Source organism: Lepidothrix coronata, unplaced genomic scaffold (assembly GCF_001604755.1).
Source record: "Lepidothrix coronata isolate B3197 unplaced genomic scaffold, Lepidothrix_coronata-1.0 Scaffold33, whole genome shotgun sequence".
NCBI lineage: Eukaryota > Metazoa > Chordata > Aves > Passeriformes > Pipridae > Lepidothrix > Lepidothrix coronata.
The window spans coordinates 1,192,091-1,214,205 of NW_016690213.1; the positions used below are offsets into that span (position 1 = coordinate 1,192,091).

The window sequence follows — 22,115 nt, forward strand, 5'->3', positions numbered from 1 at the left end:
CAAATATGAGCTGAGTCACCGTGCATCCAGTCTAGGTTAACATAGAGGGAAGCAGATCTCCTGACAGGTAATCACGTACTTGGCTTTTTCTTCTCACCTCATGCCTTTGTGCAACTCATGCCAACTTTCCTCAACACAACACAGGTCTACCTTCTTGGTTATGACTTCATTTCAGCATGGATTTTTTCTCAAAGTTAGAAGCAAGTTGTGTATGGGATTTTGGTAGCAGTGAGGGCATCCCAAAACTAAGCTAGCTAGCTAAATCTAGAATTGCTTGAGCTCTTACTTGACAAGCTCTTAAGCATTTCTTGGTGAGAAGTGCAACTAATGTAAATGGTTTCATGCTTTGCTGTTGAGAAAAGTCATGTCTAAGGAGTGGAAACTAGAGTATAGGATTTAACAGGAAACAAAATTTACGTATAAATCAGGAAGAAGGGGATTGTGTATGATTAGGCTACTAAAGGAGGAAACATACCTGGCAAGCTGAAAAAATGCATCAGCTGTATCTTAGTGTTTTCTTTCTTGCACCCATACAGTGGAGAAACAAGGAAACAACTTTTTGTTGCATCTGCACGACTTGTAACTGACACTATTTTTCTGAGCACATATAATATAGATTATGTATATATTGTATCTTGATCAGTGATTTACTGTTTTCAGGAAGTTTTAGAGATCTTACATATGACAACAGATTTAAAAAAAAACTCCAAAAAACCGAAGTCAACAAAGAAACTATGAAAATGTTACTCAGGATGGAGCAAAGACTCCTTTCTTTCTACTATAGCCTAGAGCAGGCTGTTTTAAAAGTACTTTTAATTGCTTTCATTTCTTTTGGAATTGAGGAAGTTTGGTTTATATGGTATTCTATACTGTACCCAAATGAGTAGAATGACAGAATAAACTCTTTAATTCCCTTGAATCAAAATTATGCATAGGACAATCTTGTCATAAAGATATCACTGTAAGGGTGTAGTCCTGTGGGTATGTGGTTGCGTATGATCTTGACAATTCATGTCCAAGGTGTTTCAAATATCATAGAGCTTTATTAACTCATGTGTGTACTCTAGGTTGTATATATAAATCTAAGTCAAATTTATCCTGGTTGACTCCATAGCTTAAGTTTCAGTCAAGACAGAGTAAGTTTCACTGAATGTAATACATGTTAAAAATGGGGCAAGGCGTTGAGATCACAATAATGTTCACAATGCAAACTACTAGTTTTGTGTTTAGAAAAGCAAAACATCCTTCAAATCACTGGTTTTCCCTTAAATAGTTGTAAACACTGCTCTTGGAATGTACATGTCCAGAGCCTGGTATAGCTTTAATGGTTTTAGTTAATAAAGAAATAAAACAGTATGAGCTTCAATGCATGCTTAGAATATAGCATGACTAGTACAAGTGGCTAAAAGTAATGAGGAAGATTAGGATAGTTTATCCTTGCTAGAACTTGCTAAATCAGATGGTTTTAAATTGCTTGCTTCGTGTTTCTGAACAGAAGAGAATTGTCTTGTCTTAGTGCCTGTGAAAGTACTGGGGGTGTGTGTGAAAATAAACCTCCCTGTCCAAAAGGAAGTGGTACGCAGTATTGCAACTGCTTAAATTAATCGGTTTTCTTGAAATCCAGTTTAAACTTAACGTGGAGTCTTTCACAAGCTTGATACTCATCTGTTAGTAGCAAGATAGTAATTTTCAACAATTATTTTTCTTTTATTTAGAAGAGTTAAGCTGCACTAGTTCCTAAATACTTTACCACTCAGACAACACTTTTTAGGTCTCAAAGCATTTTCAGAGGTGAAAGGCTCACTTTCATTTCACACAGAGGGGCATACTAACAAGTACAACAGCTTAGCAAAAGTGGCCTCTCGGCAGTGATTCTGCAGTGGCAGACATAAGCACATCTTCCTCCCGTGGCAGTCCAAAATTTCTTTTGCTTGCTTTTGCCAGTCAATACAGGCTGAAAACAGATATAATCTGCTTACTGTTTATGCTGCTTTTAAAAAAAAAAAAGTTAATTTAAGACATCAGAAGCGTTAGATTTAAAGTTCTGTGTTTTTTCTGGGTATTGAGGACTGAAACAGTCTTGCAGCTTGACAGTGTTTCCTAAGGATCATGTCGAGAACTATGATGGTATTTTTTTCTAATGTTTTATAAAATGTTACATGCAAATGATAGTGCAGGCTATCTGTTTTAAGCAAATTTAATCTTTCTAAGAAGTAAGCTAAAATACACGTGCTAAAATGTATCTAGTCTTTCAGATTCACTTATGTGAGTAAAAACCCAGGATCTCTTATTAGGGAAGTGGAACTTTTAGCTAAAAGTTAGAATTTTAGTGAAAGGATTGGACTGGTTTTGTTTAGTTAATACAGGCTACCACAAGACAAGCCACACAGTAAGGTTTCAGGTGAACCAGAAGTGAACTAATGACACTTTTTATACAGTTCAGGAAATTGTTCCAATTTCTTTGTGAAAATAAGTGTTAAAACAAATTTAGTAAGTTAGTTGTGGTCTCATAAACATTAAAGGTTATGTGTTTAACAAAAAGAATTAGGTTGAAATGCTGGTATTACTGCTTTCTGACTGGGTTAGGACTGATAAATGAGGCTTTTTTTTTCTTATTTGGAACAGAAAGCAGTGCTAGGAAGGGTGCAGTGGAGACAAAAAAGTAGAGCTTGCAGCTGTTTGAGTGCAGATTTCAAGACATGCATTCCCAGGTTTCATTGTTAAGTGAGAGGTGCTTGAAAGATGAAAGTCAGTCTATCCAGGTTGTTTCGTTATGAAATCTGTGTAGAGGGAAATGAAAGTGAGTCTGTGAATAGAAGGCACCTAGATTTTTTCCTGTAATTGGTAAAAGCTTTTTCTACTTTCTGAACTTATTTAAGCAGGAAGGATGAAAGAAAAAGGACCTTAAATGACATCCAAAAATTCTTCATATCCGTAAACAACTATGAATCTGTGTTCAAAACACTTCTGAATGTCTTTGCTTAAACCTCCTTGAAAATGCAAGTGATAAGAGACTCATCTGATAAGCGTTGTTTCATTCCTGAGGATACTAAATAGAATAGTCACCACCAGTATCTTGCAGTGTCCTCTATTCTGCCCTTGGTGACAGAACAGGATGAATATCCATTAATCTAGTTTGCCTTTTGATTGCAAACGAGATAATTGTGTCCTATTCTTTGAACTCCTTTTTGATTTCGTGTCTTAGAGTTCATAAATAAAAATATTTCCTCTTTGTACTTCTTACTGTCAAGGCTTATAGGCAGATTTATTATCACTGGATTCTGGAGTTTTTCTCTTTGTAGCCCACACACAGCAAACTGCCTGTATGTTTTGTCTTAAATTATAACTTACATGTGACATTTATCTGTGACACAATCATGTCATTCCTTCTCAGAAAGACTGAGGAAGTCCAGGGATGCTAGTTAGAAGCACTGTGTCACCTAAAATGTGGTGAGTTGGACTTCAGATTCTGAAGAGCAATGATCAACTTTCAGGGTAAACCTACCATCATCTAAAGAAAAAGACAATAAAAAGTGGTATGGTAGGGGAGAAGCCCTGGCATTGCTGGGCAAGAGTTCCTCCTCCAGGATTTTCATAGAACATCTAGGAACCAGTGTTGACTCCTCAAAAGACGTTTTCTTTCAGAGAAGCAGATAACTAAGCTTGCTTATCTCCTCCAGTAAAATAGATTATGTTGGTGTAACTTCTGCTTGATATAATAGAACAACAGTTGTCAAAATACCAAAGTAGTAGATGAACACTGACAGACCTGAGTACTGCTGCAGGCTAAATCGTAATTAGTGAAACGTTGGTGGTGTTTTTATCCAAGGATATGGTTCCCTACACCAGCCTGTCACCGTTGGGCTGATGCGTGGGCATAAACTCACTGTAGTGCCTTGAAGAGCAGTAACACCTCTCAGTGATCCCTTTTTTTAACTCTTGTCCTTAGGGTACACCTTTTCTTTCTTTTTTTCCCCTCCCTAAGGCATTTTAATTTACTGAAATGGAAAGAATGTGAATATCTGCAGAGAAGAATTGTTGCTTTAAGATCTTGCCTTTTATTTTCTGCAGGCCTGGAGATAGCTGTAGGATAAACCATTTCCCCAATATTAGTCTCCAGTGGGGGATTGTATCTAGGAAACAATTTTTCTTTTGTCACTCACGAATACATAGTGTGCCTTTGTTCCTTTGGATGTACAGGAATACCATAGGAATACCATCTACTAAGGAATAACATTGGCATACAGGAAGCATTGGCATACTAGCATGTCACGGAGAAGAGATGAATGCTTGTTTCCAAAGCAGAACCTTTCATATCTTTGAGAGCTGTCCTTTTCTCTCTGTGATTTCCGCATATGCTAGAGGGTCCAGAAATGGGTGCTTTTGCATTCAGGATCTGGTACTTGGTAGCATTAAAACAAAAGTTAAGATCATCTTCATGTGCTCTTAGGTGAGGCTAGACGGCTTCTAAATGTGACTTTCAGATTTTGCTGGGGCATCATTTTATGTCTGAGGCTATAATGTGTCTTACAGGTTCTATGACAGGTATGTTTTTACACGTGTGTAAAAACTTCACTTTGCTGAACATCTGACTTCAGTTTTTTACAGATAAGTACGAGAAATGGGCTATGTGACAGTTACCTTTCTCCAGATATATAACGCACAATTCACTTATAACTTCTGTGGTCAAAAGTGAGAATAGGTAATGAGAACACTCAAAGAGATAATTAGATTTCTCTGGAAGAAAGACTTAACAATACATGCAATTCTAGATAGAAATTGCAAATTATAGAGCTGCTTTTACAAAACAGAATTCCTGCATAAAGTGTGATCTGCTTCTTTCTACAAATTCCATGTAGACATATGAAGATGTGGAAACAAGTAAAAGCTCACTGTGTCAAACTATTTGCTTAGAAATACTTTGAAGGCATGGATGTGGAGTCTGAGTATTTCAGTTACTGTGCAAGCCTCTGGGTGTTTGGAGAGTACACTCAAGTAGTAGATGTAATTGACTAATATATAAATAATACATTGGTTTTTCTAGAGGAAATCTTTATTTCTTAGTCTACTTTCTTTCTGTCTTTGCTTGAAAGTATGTGTTGTAGGCAACTGAAAGATGCAAAACAGAAGGTGCCTGGATGATCATCTGACTACCAGAGAAATGTCGCGGTTCTTCATATTATTTTTTTTAATGATGATAAATGGAAGAGTACTGTGTTACATGACTTTAGGTGTCACTTAACTTCAGTCAGTCTTGGTGTGGCCTCGCAACATAGGGAAGAGTAAAGGCAGCTGGCCTAGTCCGTGACTGAGAGTGTGTAAGAGACACTGGATTTTCCAATTTAGGAGACCTAATTCCTACCCCTCTCAAAATCTGCATGTAGGAGCAATAGAAGGGAAAGACCTTGTGAGAGGGCTTTTCCCTTCTGTTACTTACTTCACTGGGAGTAATTATTGTATTTTAAATCTCGAAGGATTGAGCAGGTAAAGAATCTGCCTTTGCTGTCCTGCAAGAAGTAATGGTATAAGTGAATCTAGTGGTTCGGCCTTTGTTTTTGCCTTCTCACCGTGCTCCTTGGCTGAGACAAGGAATAGGATGTAATTAAATTCTCAGGGATGCATGTGGCTGCTCTACCATGAGAGACATTGCTAATGGCATGTGGGCTGTACAAAGGTCTTAGTGAATGCTGCTGTTCAGAGTCTGAGAGCATATGGAGCATATGCACATCGGAAGCGTGAGAACAGCATGACCTTATCCCCAAAATTGCCAAGTGCAAAATAACGTAAGGAAACTTGCCTGTGTGGTAGATGTAAAACAGTTGGAGGTTTCAAATACAATTGTATTGTTTTGTGTACTTTAACAAACATTGAAAATGGTTGTAGCTTGCAACTGGCTTAAAATTGTGGTAGTGTGTCAATAAGAAGCATTACACTACCTGTGTGAAAAGGTAGAGTAGAAATAACTAGCATATGGCTAATGTTGTAGAACTCTGTATTATATTACAAAAAGGCAGTTATTTAATCCTTCTCTTGAGGAAGAAGTGTAGCACCTGTGTTGCTCTATACTTTGGAACATAAAGGACTTTATTCTATATATTTGCTAGTTTTATTGCTGTTGCAAGAGTGACAAGAATGTGACCAGAATAGGTGTAATTCTCTGCAATTGATATTTACTAAACTTTTTTTTTTTTTTTTTTACTTTTCAGGTTGTCCGTCAGATGATGTGGCTGATGGATCATATTTTTAAGTATACAAACTTTGGCATTGTGTCTCTAATCCACGGAGACTTCTTTATAAGACAGGTAAATGGAAACACATAATAGTGCTCTGATTTATCCTTATATTTGGAACATTGTGGTGTTATGGGACTTACTTATTAGCGCCTGGATGGTTTGCAGGATGAAATAACTATGCTTTGAAGTTTGTATTTGGAGAGGTCTTAGTTCTGAAACTGCTTTATTTTCCAAGCTAACTTCATTATTCGCTTGGACACAAATGTTTATGGAATCCAGTTGTGATGGGAGCCTATTATGAGAGTGGTGTTCGAGGAAAATACATGGACAGTACTTTTTGTCTCTATGTTTCTGAGCACCTGTTGTTGTCGTCACCTCTTGTCTTTCCTTAGGGATCTTGAAGCCGTGCAAAGAGTCTGGTTAAGTCCATGTTCTGACTGTCAGTTTCAAATAAGGAAAGGCAGGACTGTCCCTTTTGGTGGTGACATGGTAATGGACCAGTTCAAGGTGGTGATGGACCTGCATAAATAGTAATTAATTTATTTTTTAAGGTTAGTTATTTTTTGAGCATCAGGAAAGAATGTCTGTTGAACTCAGCAAGGGAATTATTGAGTGAAAGCCTCAGATTTTTTCATACAGTCTGGGTGGGGTTTTTCGTTGTTTGGTAGCCTGTGATCTAAAAGTAGAAACTTAGATGGATAATAATAAGCATGAACCTGCTGCAGTCATGTGAACTGTTGTATCTAGCATACATGTTTTTTCCTCTCCTTATTTTTATTTGTCTGGACATAAAATGTATGGGCAGCCAGAGAGAATTAATGAATTATCACTTTGCAGAGTAGGAGGAGCTAATTTTCTCAGAATGAAGTAAAGAAATACTTAATCAAAGCTGTAGGCAGACTAGAGGCATGGCTAGAAAACCTCAGGCAAAATTAGATGATAAAACAAAGGTCTCTAGAGGTATACAACTGTATACTGTGAGAATACGGAAAGGAACAGGATGTGACACTGTGTAAATCTGTTTCAGTAGTTAGAATTCACAAGATGCACATTTTGAGGTACACACGGCTGTCAGCTTGTAGTTGTAACTTCTGAATGTAGTGTTGCAATTCCAGTCACAAACCCAAACCATTACTGAGTGGCAAAATCTAAGGCTTTTCTTTATTTTTGTGAAGTGGCTCACATATGCAACATCAGAAATGAAATTACGTCATCATGACTCTAAATATAAACCGGTTGAAAATAAAATGTTTCTTGGCTTTTAGTTAGCCTTTGGGTATAGCAAAAACGCTTTAGGTGAGGAAGTAATGGTCCTTTGCCTAGCTCTAGAAAGGCCCTAGTAATATTTGGATGAGCAAATACTTTGGTTTTTTCCCTATAAAATATTGTAATTTGATCATGGTGCAGTGCATCCTGTTTGTTAAAAATGTACAGTAGCCTTATTTTCATGACCAGAGCCAATGGCAGTTTTAGGAATCCCTCTGAGGTCGACTGGAAGTTGAGTAGTGTTTTCTCCCGAGACTGTTGGTAACTTGCCATATTGGTGGTACGAAAGCACATGGCATTCTAAAGAGTTTGTCAGCAGCCTGCTACTACCTGTCTTCTTTCCTATAAAGGAAAGATGGCTGAGCCTGTTCCTTGTGATGATGATCAGCTAGCCATGGTCTTCAAGAATTGGTTGTGTTGAGGAGCTGCTTTTACTTCTGTATGAATTACTTCCTCTTCTTTCTGGAGAGTGTATTAACTGCTTTTTATCTTCCAGGGCTCCTCAGTGTTCCACTAAATACGGTTGCTTTTAAACATTCAACTATTCCAGTAAACTTTCCTCTATTGCAGCAGCATCTTAAAGCTCAGGGTATTTGCTAAACCACAGTTTGTTCACCAGTCATATTTGTTAGGTTTTTTTAGGTTTTGGAGAGTTCTAGTATCTAATGTGAAAAGTTTATTGTTCACTGCTCTTTTCTTGACTGTTATGCTGTCCTGGAGTCCTGTGGTCTGATGAGAAAGGACTGGTTTAACTGAGGAACTTTTATATTGCTCTTTAATTGCATTAATATGAGCAGGCAGAGCTTTTTACTTCCCTCTCATGAGGTAAGTTGGAAGTGAGACTTAAATCGAGGAGAAACACTTTCACAAAACTCATCTTCAGTAAAATATTGTTTCTTGTTGCCTTTCACTCAACCCCTTTTTTTCCTTCTTCCTTCCTCTGCCAAAAAAGCTCAACCAACCACCACAGAGTGCAAGGTTTGTGTCAGTTTTGTTGACATTGCAGAGAATTAAAGTCGCCTCTGCTGAGGAGAGCTTTCTTTGGGCTCTTGTGTCTTTTGAGTGATTTGACAAAGTCGCTTCGGAGCACTCTGAAATGATAATTAATGTAAACAGATTCCTCTGAAAAATTGGGTAGCTTGCTCTTGCTGTGTGCAGAGATGGGAAGAGAAAAGATTGTTACTGAAGATATTTCTGCAGTAATTAAGAAATGTACTTACTGTCTTAAGTGACAAAGTTGTGCTAATAGGTCAAAGAGGAGAAATGGATGAGTCGTTCAAGCAGTGCAGATGTGAGTGAAATCTGTGGTCCTGCCGTGATAACCGAGCTGAGGCCTGGTCTGTCTGTGGTACCTCTGCAATTCTGGTGCGGGATGGTGGACGGGAGAGGTGCATGGGAGACAGTGTAAGCAGAGACACTGTTTGGCTTGCAGAAATTACTGATTAAACATAGACCTCAAACTCATAGCTTGACCCCTAGACTGTGTTATAGAATTCAGTTTAGCAAATTCAGCTCTGGGCCCAGTAACAATGAGGGAATTCTGTAAATACGTAAGTGAAGGTCCCACATACATTCTGGATGTCACTCTTGCAGAGAAGTCATCAAATCAGGAGCTTCATCTTCAATTTCAGGGGCTTTTTGTCAGCCTTTCTGTAAAGTGGCATTAGTTTGGCCACCAGGATGTGCTCGAAGGAGAACATTGTTTTTTATTGTCTTAAGGGCTTGTTTGTTTCTATGAAAAGAGAGAAATCTTAGAGACAATATGTCTGGTGTTATTACTTTTAAGCATTCATTTTATTTAGATAATGTTTTGTCTTTATAGGGAAGAACACACCGTGACCAGCAGCTTGTGTTACTCAAGGATCATCTAGAAAAATATTACAGGAGCCGCAATCGGAAATGGATTGTTTTATTTCCAGAGGGTGGCTTTCTTAGGAAAAGGAGAGAAACAAGCCAGGCATTTGCCAAGAAAAACAATTTGCCATTTCTTAAACATGTTACCCTGCCAAGACTTGGGGCAACACAAGTAATTCTGAAAACACTTGTAGCACCACAAGAAAATGGAACTCCAGCTGGTGGAGATGCTGTGATAAAAGGTAAAGACCACTTCACTCTTCTGGGTAAAAAGCAAATCGAATGTCAAAGGTTCGAGTTAAGAAAAACATTGCGTTGAATTGGTCTCTTCAAACGTCAAATACATTCAGAATGGACCATTGTATTTTATATAAATGTTTTCATATTTACTTTTAGTTCTGCTAACTTTATTTGTGACCTTGAGACAAAAAAAGAAGGAATGAAATTTTACTTTTAATTTGATTTATTCTGTGGTGTGGCTGCGTGAATGCGTGGCTTGGTTCACATGATGGGTAAAGCAGATACTGGAATAGGTCCCCAGAGTGAGCAAGAAGATGAGCTGCTCCTTTCAGCAAGATTGATGGTTTGCACTGCTTTGTGATAGTATGGAATGATAGTAAAAGTATTTCTGGAATATACTATGTTAATATTTTTATTCCTGGCTTTAAAAGTTTCTTTGCGTCCAGTGCTGTATACTCTACTCCTCCTCTTGAACTATTTTCTATGAAGTTCAAGTTATTCTCTTCTCTACAGATCTTTATGTTAACTGTCCCTATTGTTACTGGAGTTAAGTCACTGAGTACTAGATTTGAAGGATTGTTTTGGCTGTCTTATGTCAGAAGAGTTAGGAGGGAATAAGGATATTCCTGCAGCATTATTGTTCTGGGGTGCCTGGGCTAGAGGAGGGTATAGCTGGGATATAAATAATGCCTGTAGTTATGGGACTTGGTGCTTCTAGTCTCTCAATTTTTAAAATTAATTTCTTGGCACGTTCAAGACCAGGGTTAGATCTTAACTTAGTTGTGGATTTCTGTTACTTATTATAGAAACAATGGATTGGGGGGTTGTGGTAGTTTCTTACTGATGAGTGGTGTTGGTGTTTCCATAGCCAAATTCTGATAATTGTTTAGTGATTTGAAACAAAGATCCATACTAATGAAGCCACATATGCAGAGGACTTTGGGGGTTTTTTCTGTCTGAAGTTCAAATTTCAGGGTTAGCAAGAACTCTTGTACAGAAATTGCTTCCAGATTTTTAATTTTTAAGTTATTCTTGTCAACATAGGAAATAAATTGAGATGATGTTCTTGCAGGAGTGAAGGTAGGATTTAAAATGAAGCTGTGGAATGCATCAGACTATTTCCTGTCAGGCAATATTCAGAAAAGAAAGGCTGAAAAAGCTGTTGTCATTAAACATTTTAGGTTTAAAAGAGAGAAACTGAATACCCCAGTCCTTGTTAAAAAGTTTTTTGAGGAGAAAAGTTTGGCCTGTTCTATTTCTTCCCATCTCAAAGGCAAAAAGGTATGAAAAGTAAGAAGTTCCCCAAATGAATTACAAACCTTCTGGTTCTGGAAGGAGACCAAAAGCACTTGTCAAATACCAATTTTATGTTTTCCTACTCTTAGATTGCTATCAACATAGCTGACCATCAAACCTGGCTTTTTTTTTTTTTTTTTTTTGAGTAGCATGATTCAGACTCCAGAGAAATGAGCACTTGATAGTAGTTGACCTAACTGGATACTAAAATAAAGAAATTATCTCAGAAATAAAATGGAACCATGTCTGTTCATCCTATTTATAAGACAGAAGAAAATATAAGTGGACAAAATAGGAACGAAATGTGTGGTTTTAGCTGTCATTTTCTCATAGTAATGGGCTTGAAAACATACTAAAAAGGATGAAAAAGAAAAATGAAAGTAAATTTTATATGCAAGGAAAAAGTAATGTTTGATAGGTAATGACACTGAGGTATTTTGTCCTTTCTTCTTTTAAGGTCACAAAAATGTTTCTAGCATTGTAAAACTTCCCTTTCAGAGATGTCTGAAATGTTAATTCTTGGTTTGTATCTTGTATAAAACATTCTTCCTCTAATCTTCTGCCCTTCAAACGCTTTTACTGTTCTCTTGCCACATCAGAAAATGTTTGTACAGTTCAATGAAATACAATTGTATAAATTAATAGGGTTGTGTTTTAAAGTTAGAAGCCTAACAAGTTATTGATCATCTTTACTTTTAATCTCTTTTCTTTCCCTTTTTTTTTTAATCACATGAAAAACCCAGCTCAGTGAAATCAAGCTTGCATCCTCTTCAGGTTACCGTTGTTGAGTTGTGGGTGCTGGAGCTAGATGTGGTGTATACAGTCAGGGTTTTGCCAGTGAATTCCATAATGACTATATAAACTTTTTGTGCATTTTTGTTACTGTGTTGCCTTGCTTGGGAAAAGGGTTCTTTGTCAGTAACATGGCACTTGAACTTCATGGTTTGTTGAAAACATTTTTCCTCTGCACCACTTCTTTTTCTGCTCTATTCTGGCTTACTTAACAGTGCTCCTGGTGTCCTGGGTTACCAAATTATTCAGATTACTATAATAAGCTTTCTTCTCCATTATTTGTTATTCTCTCTGTCTTTTTGTTCCCACCAAGCTTTATTGATACTCATGGGAATTCACATTCCTCTCCCACCTGATTTTAGTTAAATTGATTTATAGATTAGAGTAACTCCTCATCAAAAATTATGTTTCCTTCCTGTGGAGTTTCCTGGGTAGCTGTGTTATGATGAGTCATGGTACACAGTTGTGGTGTTCTTGACTGTTGTCATTTTATTAGTACTTAATTCATTTTAAATGATCCTTGCAGCTTTTATACCATTCTACTTTCTGAGCTGAAATTGAGTATAATACTGGGTGAAGGAAGAAAAGATGACAAAAGCAACTGTAATAAAAGGTGATTCATTCTTAATATACTGTTATGCTGCACCGTATGTGGCACAAACCAAGTCAGATACAGTTGTTTGATCATGTCACACCCCAGCTCCTCATCCCAGCTGGCTTTTGTTTGTCACATTTCACTGAAATTGTGGCCTTCAAGTAGCAGTTCAAGAATTGGGCTAATTGTAGCTCAGTGTTACATCATCTGTCCTTCTATATGGTCTTTAATCTGATTTATGTCATCCCTTTGGTAGAGGTGGGTTTATGTTCAGAAGTGTGAGGTTCAGTAACCTCCCCAAAAATTCATAAGTCTAATTATGCTACTAGTATTCTTAATATCCAATCCCCTTTTCAATTTATTTTTGTACTGGTTATAAATTTGCCACAGTTTATTAGCGGATTCCTCCTCTGTAAGGTTGGAGGAAGAATGAATGTTCCTGAGCTACTATTTGATTATTCTTATACTTTAACTGATCAGTTCTCTGTCATTGGCATTTCCAAGGCAAGCAGCCTTTATCTTAATTTCCTCCTCCTAACAGTTTTCATTCATATTTAAAGTCCCAAGTACTAGTCTTCATCGGGGTGAATTCTGACTTTTTACTAGTAAATTCTAAATTAAACAACTAGAACAGTTGTTGCTTTTGCTGCCTTTTGAAACTCTTGTTTAATTTAATGAAATTATATAATTTTATTCCTAAATAAATAGAAGGATGGGAAAACATAGGAAAGGTAGTACTATCACTTGAAGGTGTGACACATTTGAAGGTAAATAGTCCAAAGAATGTAGCTAAGTAATGTCTGTCCCTGAAAAGAGAGTATAAGGTAGTTCTGTGGTGTCTGATGAGAGCATCCCTCTGGGCAGATGTGCAGTGCCACCCAAACAAAGCACTGTTCACACTCCAGAAGATGATGTTAGTGCAGTATAGAAATATGGGCAGCATAAAAATACTTATTGAATACCCATCATCACCTTAACCCTATATAGGCCATCCTCACCTTAGCCCTGTAGGAACCAATATGTGTGTTTGCAGGGGTATTTTATGGTTTGGGTTTGGGTTTTTTGGTTTTTTGGTTTTTGTTTTGGTTTTTGTTTAGCAGAACACTTAGTCCCTTACATGGTTGCAAATACAGTGTTTCTTCAGTTGATAAGAAGTAATCTCCTGAGCTTTAGAAGTAGCAAAATGTCCTAAATGTCAAACAGCTGGCAATTCAAAGGAGTCTGGAGAAATTCTTCTTCAAAGATAAACATTCTGGAGCTAATTTTTGATCAATCTTGCTCTAGTATGGTTTTTTAAAACTTGTTTTATTTTACCATGCAGCCATTTTTTGTCTGATAACAAGTTGCTATGAGCTTGATTAGAGCCATATTGAAATCTTATCTTACTGATTTCAAATACAGCAGAGTACATTCAGTTCTGATGCTTTTTGTCAGAGGAATTCTATTTGCCCTTCTGCAGAGCTGGACACTGAATTTGATAATTGATTTTTTTTTTTTTTAAATCAAACTTTTTGATTTGCTGTTGTATGAGGAGTATGATTTGAATAACATGTAAAGCTTTTTTATTTTTTTCTGCCCTGGAAAAAGAGCTTCTTGTTTTGTTCCAGGTGATTTGTTACGGCAAGATCTTGGAATGATGAGTAAGATATTCAGTCTGAGAGTTAATCTTTGGAGAAAAAAGTTAATTCTGAGGTCAGTGATCCAGCTGATCACACAAGGACAAGTAGGGAACGAGGGACAAGTTACAAGAATGGATTGCTCTGCAGGGAGAGGCAACAGCCTCTTTTGGCTGCATTCAGGGTGATGCAAGTGTTCAGGAAACCACACCTGAATAATAGTGAGTGGTAGTAAATATTTTGTTCTTCAAGTGCAGGCTGCAGTCCTCAAGTTCACGCCTGGCTGGTACATCCTTTTCCACTCTGCATTCAGTCTGACAGTGTCGCACCATCTAGAGCTCAGCTGAAGGCAAAGTTTCCTGCTGAAATACATCTTTATAACTTGCTCTTTTTCTCAGTGGGAAACACTGACAGTCTGCTGGCGGGTTTGAGGAGTTCTGCACATGCTCTAATCCATTTTTTAGCATTAGTTGACCCCAAGGAGTAGTAACCCCAGGGAGGACATAGAGAGAATGAAAAGAAACTCTGAACCACAATAAATTTGTGATAGTAGACAGTCAAGTATCTGCCCTGAGAGGATCATAGAGGATGACAGATCACTGAATGTCTTAAAGATGCTGATGATAAGTTGCTCGTTAAGTAAATTTGGGCAACTTAATATCACTGAACCCACAGCTAGAACAAAAATAAAGAAGAAAATAGCTTTGAAGACTTGCCTCTGCTGGTGATTTAAAAAAAAAGCAAAACCAAACACAACAAAGTAAACCAAAACCCAAACAAGTTAGGAAACTGTTTAAATTTTATTTTTAATTTTTTTTCTTTTTTTTTTTTCATCTAGGCCAGAAAGCTACTGTTACATGTGATTGTTCAGTCTTGTCTTAGCACTCATAAGGCAAGTTTGTACCATTCATACTAAGGTGTACATTATTACTATATGGTTTGGATGCAATTATATAGGACAAGTGCTTGTGGGCCTGTTTTGAACATTTATGTGCTATTTAAAGAGAAACAGACTGTTAACATTTTGAAGCATTTTGAGAAATCAAAGGCCTCTACCTGTGCAAAGCACCTCCACCAGTGGCAAAGCAGACTGACACCACAGAAGAAGAACTAGTGCTTGGAGAGATCAGCTTATATATGGCCTCTGCAGCAGTTTTTTCAGCAGCCAGGCTGCTCAATCTTTCAGCAAGTACTAGAAGCTTGGCAGAGGGAGTTCTTGAGCAGGTATACACAGCTCCCTGTTTTCTCAGCTGCAAATGCCAGACCTGAGATTCACACCATACTAAGTAATGCAGCAATTTTTCTGTTTTGAGCTCCTGTTAATGTGCTCTGTTTAAAATGTAATAGGGTTTATTCTTGTTCAAAGGTCTGCTTAGGCCTGAAAGCAGCATCCTTGGAGATATTAAGGTCCTACCCCTTTGTGTCTTGTGCACTTGTCTGTTTCTTTTTCAGTTTCAACATCTGTTAGAGCTTCCTGGCTTTAAAATAAATTTGCTCATGAAGAGGGTGCAACATAGTATAACCCCTCCAAAAGGACATCAAGGTTTACTTCAAAATTAATTTTCTTAAATCCTTCGTGACTTAAGTTTTTTTGGCAGTCTGAGATCTTGGATGATTATGTAAAGCTTATTTTAAACCAGAGCATGCACAAATAGGCTTGTGACTGTGATTTGATAGCACGTGGAGGTAGCTGCATTAAGACCTGCTTGCTCTAGAGAAGGATCTGTAGAGGCTGATGTTACCTTCAGAAATTTTATTTTTTTTTCTAACCTGGGGTTCCTGGGCTGTCAGAGTTTTTTCTCCCCACTCTGCCCTGAAAGGGGTTGGAGGTAAGTTTGGAGCTGGTCTGAGGAATCCTTTGCAGCAGCTCTGCTCCACAAAAGCAGAAGGTAGGAAATCAGCACAGCAGAGGACTACAGGAGTCTTCCCATAATGAAGTTCAAACCATTATCCACTGAAAGAACAGCTTTAAGTACAAGCTAAATATTTAATAAATTATTTTAAAACACTTTACTGTAAATAATAAGATAATGTGCTCATTTCATCTGGCACTTTTTAATTGCAGTTAACGATCTTTGTTGCTTACTCAGACAATTTACTTGTCTTTATCCATTCTTGCTTTACATCTGGGAAAATAATAAATTGAATTACTTTGTTATGAAATCTATTTCTAAATGAATACTTCTGTGGATTTACTTTTAATTTCATATTGGCTTTTCTCTGATTCATTGCTACTTTTAAAATGAAGGATTCTCTAGTTAGTGCTTTGCTTAAGAGAGACTTGACAAGCACTCTGTCATGATGCTGGCAAGCCTGGAGCCTCTAATGGGACCTTGTGTTCTCATTTCACGTGTCTGTCAGAGTTTTAAAATACTGTATTTCCAGAAGGTAGCACTGAATGTCTCAGCTTGACCTGTGTAGCTTGCCCTTGGTCAAATTTTTGAATGGCATGTTGCATGCTGCTGGTAACTCATAACCTAAATTTTAGGAAATGCTGTCTAGCCTGACTCAAGTAGTACATGTGCATTTGTAACAAAGCAGTACCACTCCATTGATGAGTAGACACCATGAAAACACCAGCTGCTTGTTAAAATAATTGATAGATACATGTGACAGTATTGCTGTAATTGTCTTTTCACACTTAATTAAATTAAATGCAAATTAAATTAAATTAAATGCAGGTAGAAACTTGTAAGTCAGTCCTTGCATGTGCATTCTAGTTGAAATTAATAAGGGTGGCTTTTTGAGTGCTACTCGGACTGTGTGTTGCAGATTTCGTCATAGATCTTCTGTAAAATTAGAGTGGTGACTCTGGGCAAGACCAAGAATCTGTCTAGCCCAACATCTCGTCCATGGCTTCAAGTGGATTTCAGAGGAAGAGTGTGAACACAGCAAACATGCATCATACTTCTCCCACATATTCTCCTAGCTTCTGACTGTCTCTTGTGTGATAGGTTTCCCAAGCCAGATAGGAGTTTCTGCCTGGTTAGTTAACCCTCCAGTGGATTTCTTCCATGTACTTGTTCAATTCCCTCTTGAATCCAAGTCTTGACATCCTTTAACAAGGGATTCCCCACAGTTTTATTCTCAGCTGCAGAAAAAATGGTTTCTCTGTTTGCTTTGAAAACTTTTCCTTTCGGCTTAATTTTGAATACGTCTGTTCTCATATTGAGAAAGATGGTGAACAGTCAATCTCTGTACATTTTCTTCATGCTGACAGTGTTCTTGTCAGCCTCTCTTATAGTTGTTTCATAGCTATCTCAGCTGCAGGCTTGAAGAGTATTGTACTTTGTACTAAAAGCTAATCACTTCTTATGTGCTTTTGCCAGTGGGTGGCTGTTTTTGATAGTCAGCTTTTTGAATGCTTGAAGACACTGCTGGGTATGATGTAAGCATATTGCTATACTAATGTATCAAGTGTGATTAAGTGAGCATTACTATACCAGTCTGAACATACAATGACCTCAAATACAAGGCAGCTCCAGAATAGATATAAAAATTGACAAGCTAAACTCAAAGCGTCATCTTGGCAATGTGCCCCTCTTTCCTGGTTTGCTTTACAGATCTGCTGCTCTCCCTCTTTGCAAACCTGTGGATTGAAGACATGCCAGAGAGGTGTAGTGGCTAGGTTGATACATGACCTGAACTATTGCTGGTAGTAACCTATATTCAGATTTAAATTTGACTCTCCTGAATAATCTTCATAACAAATATTTTCACCTCCTTTGATCCTTTTTTCAGTTTCTAAATATGTTGAGCAGCATATGAGCATGTACTGGTATCAGGCTTTCCTGGGATCTTGTGGGTGCAGTATCCTCTCCATTTTGAAAACTGACCATCTTCTATTCCTTGCTTTCTTATCCTGAATACACAAAGTGGTGATTTTGTCTTTGTGCCGTAACTCAGATTTTTAAGAACCTTTGAGGGATCTGCACAGCTGTTGCTCCATCGGTGAGCTGCAAGTGCGAGTTTTACAAAGGCCCAGGTGTAAAGGTGCTTGAAGTGCAGACCAAGAGGCTTGAATGTTTATTTTGGAATTTTCTTTTCTGGTGAAGGGTGGGAAGCACCTAACTTTGGGACCAGCATATCACATGACTGTACTCATACACTATAGTACTTGTTCTATTTTGTGTACTACAGTGTGTAGGAACAAGAGAAATAACCATGAAAGTAAAATCTAGGTCTGACTGGAGTTTCTAAGAGTATTTCTGTGCTCTTTAGTGAAATCTGAATTTGATTTTTGAAGGTCTTATTTTATTTGTGCCTCATACCTCATAAAGTAATATAAAAATTGAATAACTCTCAAATAAGTGACATGCACTTTCTGATTACCTTTAATACCCCATTTCTTTTCGTTCCTAGAGAGCAAAGCAAAAGGCCTCCAGTGGGTGATAGATACAACTATCGCGTATCCCAAAGGTGAACCTATAGACATCCAAACTTGGATTCTTGGCTATCGACAACCAACAGTCACACATGTACATTACAGGTAGGAAATAAACCTTCTACTCTTACATTGAACTCAAATATTAAGAAGCAAGTATTCACAAATTAGTAGCATCATGTTTCAGGATATGGGAAATCAATAGCAATGAGAGTTTTTTTTAATGTGTCTCACACAGGTGGGCAGCTCATCTAAACACAGTCATGGGGAGTATATTTGAAGGCTAGGTCATTTTTTTCCATTGTAACATTAAGGTGCTGATAAACCCAACTTGATTTTTTTTTTTATTTTATTTTCTAATAATGACAACACATTAAAAATCCCAGTTGTTGAATAAATAAGTTTCCTATGAGATAATTATATTTAACTTTCTGACAAAGAAATATCAGTTTTTTCACTCAAACCATACTCCTGAGCAGAGCAACACTCTGTAAAAAGTAGCAATGCTCATTAACACCTAGAATGGGAGATTATTAAAACTTTTCTCATCATTAGTTTTTTGTCTCAAGACCTAAACTGAGGGAGAGGAAAGTTACATTTAACTTTTGGTTTGCAGTTAATTGCAAGTCTGAAATATCCAGAAGTATTTTAACACTTTTACCATAATAAATAAGTTGTTACATTTTATCCCAAAATTATATTATTCTGTCTTATTCCCTTTTGTTGTTTTGGGGAGCTTTTAGACTTTTACAGTAAGCTGTCAAATATCCTAGTGTGGATCCCCTGGGTTGCAGTTTTAAGTGGGAATGCCCTTCTGCAGCATCACTGTTGTGTCAGTGTTGTGTGATGCAGAGTGCAGGCTGCTCACTGGAGCTTCTTTCCACAGCCGTGTTTAAATCTGTCCTTACTTTTTATAGAAAGCTGCCTTCCAAGTTTTTCTGAAGGTGAACATACTTACACCCTAATTTATATAAGATATCATTTTATCCATTATGTTTTATTCAGGTCACCTTAGTACTCTCTCAGATCTCTAGGATAATTGCAAGTTAGATGTACTTAGAATTCTACTAAAGAATATTTCCAAGAGTACTTGCTTTAAAAACAAGAGAAAGTTATCTTAACTTGAATTAACTTCCTACTTCTAAATATATATTCAAACCTATTTCTGAGCACAAGCATAAATATGGTGCAACCTTCCATAGAGTGAATTTGAATGTTAAAATTCTTGTAGTACTGAAATTCTAAGAAAAATATCAGAAATTTATTGTTGCATGTAGGTTTGTTGTTTTCTTCCAGACGGTTTAAATCACTGGTTTAGATGGACCAAGCCTCTCTATTTGATTATTTTATTTTTTTTTTTAATAGCCTCTAGTTGTTTTGGTTGACCTTGTAAAAACATATGAAGTATGCCCCAAATGGAAACTCATGCAGCAGCATCCTCTGAAGGCCAAGTGCAGGGTGTGATACCTCTGAAATGAGAACAGGGTGTCTTGGTTTTAACTGGAGCTTTGGCTAACTTTCCAGTCCTGGTGATTCTTTAGGCAGGTACCCTCTCAACTGCACGGGCTTTAGTTGGATGCAGGGTAGGAATTGGTAAAGATGCATTTAACAAAGTGCCCTGGCCCTGACAGTGGGCAGTAGCAGCACAGGCGTGGGAAGGCCACCTGTGTGCCGTCCTGTCCGCTGTCCCGTCCTTCTGCAGGTGGACACGCGGGGGCTGTAACCTGTTCTAAGCAGACCTTGCCTCTGGAGCACCCTTTTGGTGGTGCTGATGGGCCTGGCCTCCAGTACTCCTTTTGACCTACTCAGACTTGTACATGACACAGCTTCACAGTACTGACTGTGAGGGTGGCAACCAGGACCATCTCCTTTTTGATCATGTGAAGTTCTCCTCCTGATGCCTTCAGTGGGAGTATCGTGTTTCCCATGTCCTGCCAGTGGTGGATGAGTTGTTCCTCAGTTATGCCCTCTGTGATTTTACAGAGCTTGCTCATATCCTGCCTTAGCTGTCCCCATCCCTCCTCCCAACACAGTGAATCTCCTTCTTACACAAAAGCCTTTCCCTCATTATGTTGTTACTTTTGTCTGTGCATTTTCTGGTTCTGCTATAACTAGTTTGTGAGTTGACTGACATCCTGAATTCCCCACACTGATTTCAGGATCACTTACCGGGGTAATAATAGCTAATCTTAGAGGCTGTAGCAGTGCATGTGTAACTGCTGGTGCTTTTTCCTTCCTCAGGGTTCATTGCCTTGCATTTATTGGTATTTAATTTTATCTGCAACTATGGTCATGTCCTTTCTCTTTGACTACTCAGAATAATTCTATACCAGAAAAGTCATACCACTCTTGTATCCTTTTTTTCCAGATTTGGTGTAGCATCTTAGCATGCTAAGACCTTTCAATGTATCTGGAATTAGAGCTGTAGTTTGAAAATAATACAATGAATTTTTACCTTCAGTGTTTTTGACAATAACATTTATTTTTAGATATTTTTGTGTGGCTTTAAAAATATTTTTCAGTTTTACGTAAAGGTTATATTTATCCATGGCAGGATTAGCAGATAGCAACTGAACAGCGTGTGTTCATAAATTTACTCATGTTGCATCATCTTCTTCTTTTGCTTATATGGAAATTTTCCTGTTGGATTCCCTCCAGGGCATTACAACAACTGATTTTTTTTTTTTATTTTTTCCCAGATCACCTGATCTTACTCATTAAGGGTTATTTTTTAGTAGAGTACTGTAATGTGTTGGGCACTTTCAGGCTTTTGACAACTTCAAATCATGTATTGATGATTTGAACAGAGTTGTTGGTACCACTGTGAACCTGTGAAGACTGAGTATGTGCCTGGGAAACTGGGAGTGGTGGATAGGGAAGAGTAGGGAACAACCATTCTCTCATGGAGGTATATCTGGTGTTAAAGAAAACCTTACAGCTCTGCTGTCATTTTATTGAACCTTCTCCAAGATTGGCAAGATGGGAAATGGAAGTCTAGTGGGCTGACATCAATTCCTTAGAGCTTGTTTTTAAAAACATAGGTATGGGCAGTAGAAAACTGTCTCTCAGGAGCTTTGCACGTGTGCCTCCTAGGTATTGTCCTCACTTGTCCAGAAATACCATGATGTCTTGAGCCTGTGTCTGTGTCACATCTCAGTCAGGAGCAGTTCTGGAAAAACACCAAACCACTTTGTGCTGGTTAAGCAGTGGGTGCAACCAACAGCTGTACTTTGTGACCAGCTACCTGATCCTTGTCATGTCAACCTCCTTCCTCTCGTCTCTGCCACTTTTGTTTGGAAATGCAGAACTACCTTTTAATGTGCTGGAAAGTGTCCTGGGAAGTTTCTGTACAGTGTTTCTCTCTGAGAACTGGTCAAGCCAAGAGTGGAGGATGATGCACTTCATCTGTGTAACTGTACAGCTTGACCAGGAAACCTAAACTGCTTCTTTAAGGTCATCTTCCTTGTGGAGACCAAAACATTGGTGTAACAGAGCCATTAGAGTATGTGGGATCGTCAGCTGGGAATGCCAGCACTTGTTCTGCAGGTCACTATTTCGAGGTGGTTCCTCAGTAGTTTTTAATTTTGGTTACAATTGGGTATTAACTAGTCTTTGCCCTTAACAGTGTAGGTGAGGATTAAATCAATGACTGAGGTCTGAAAAAGTTTGTGCTATGCTGGCCCTGAGATAGCCCTTGTAAAGTTGGTGCTAAAGTTGATGTTAAAGAGTTTCTTTAACTCTTTGAAACAAACTCAGTTAGCAAAGGAAAACCTGAGGTAAAGTGGACGTCATCTTTAAAAAGATGGAAGCTTTCAGATATGTGTTTCTGTTTTTCTGCA

The 22,115-nt window shown here is 37.8% G+C and overlaps 1 protein-coding gene across 2 annotated transcripts in view; it reads left to right on the forward strand.

Annotated features, from left to right (window-relative positions):
• LPGAT1 (lysophosphatidylglycerol acyltransferase 1) overlaps positions 1–22,115 on the forward strand; it is a 66,578-nt gene that overhangs the window by 28,194 nt on the left and 16,269 nt on the right. For both annotated transcript variants that reach the window (XM_017811693.1, XM_017811694.1), the window contains exons 4-6: positions 6,207–6,302; positions 9,322–9,595; positions 18,255–18,381. In XM_017811693.1, coding sequence (XP_017667182.1) covers positions 6,207–6,302; positions 9,322–9,595; positions 18,255–18,381 — 497 coding nt within the window. The remainder of the gene's footprint in view (positions 1–6,206; positions 6,303–9,321; positions 9,596–18,254; positions 18,382–22,115) is intronic.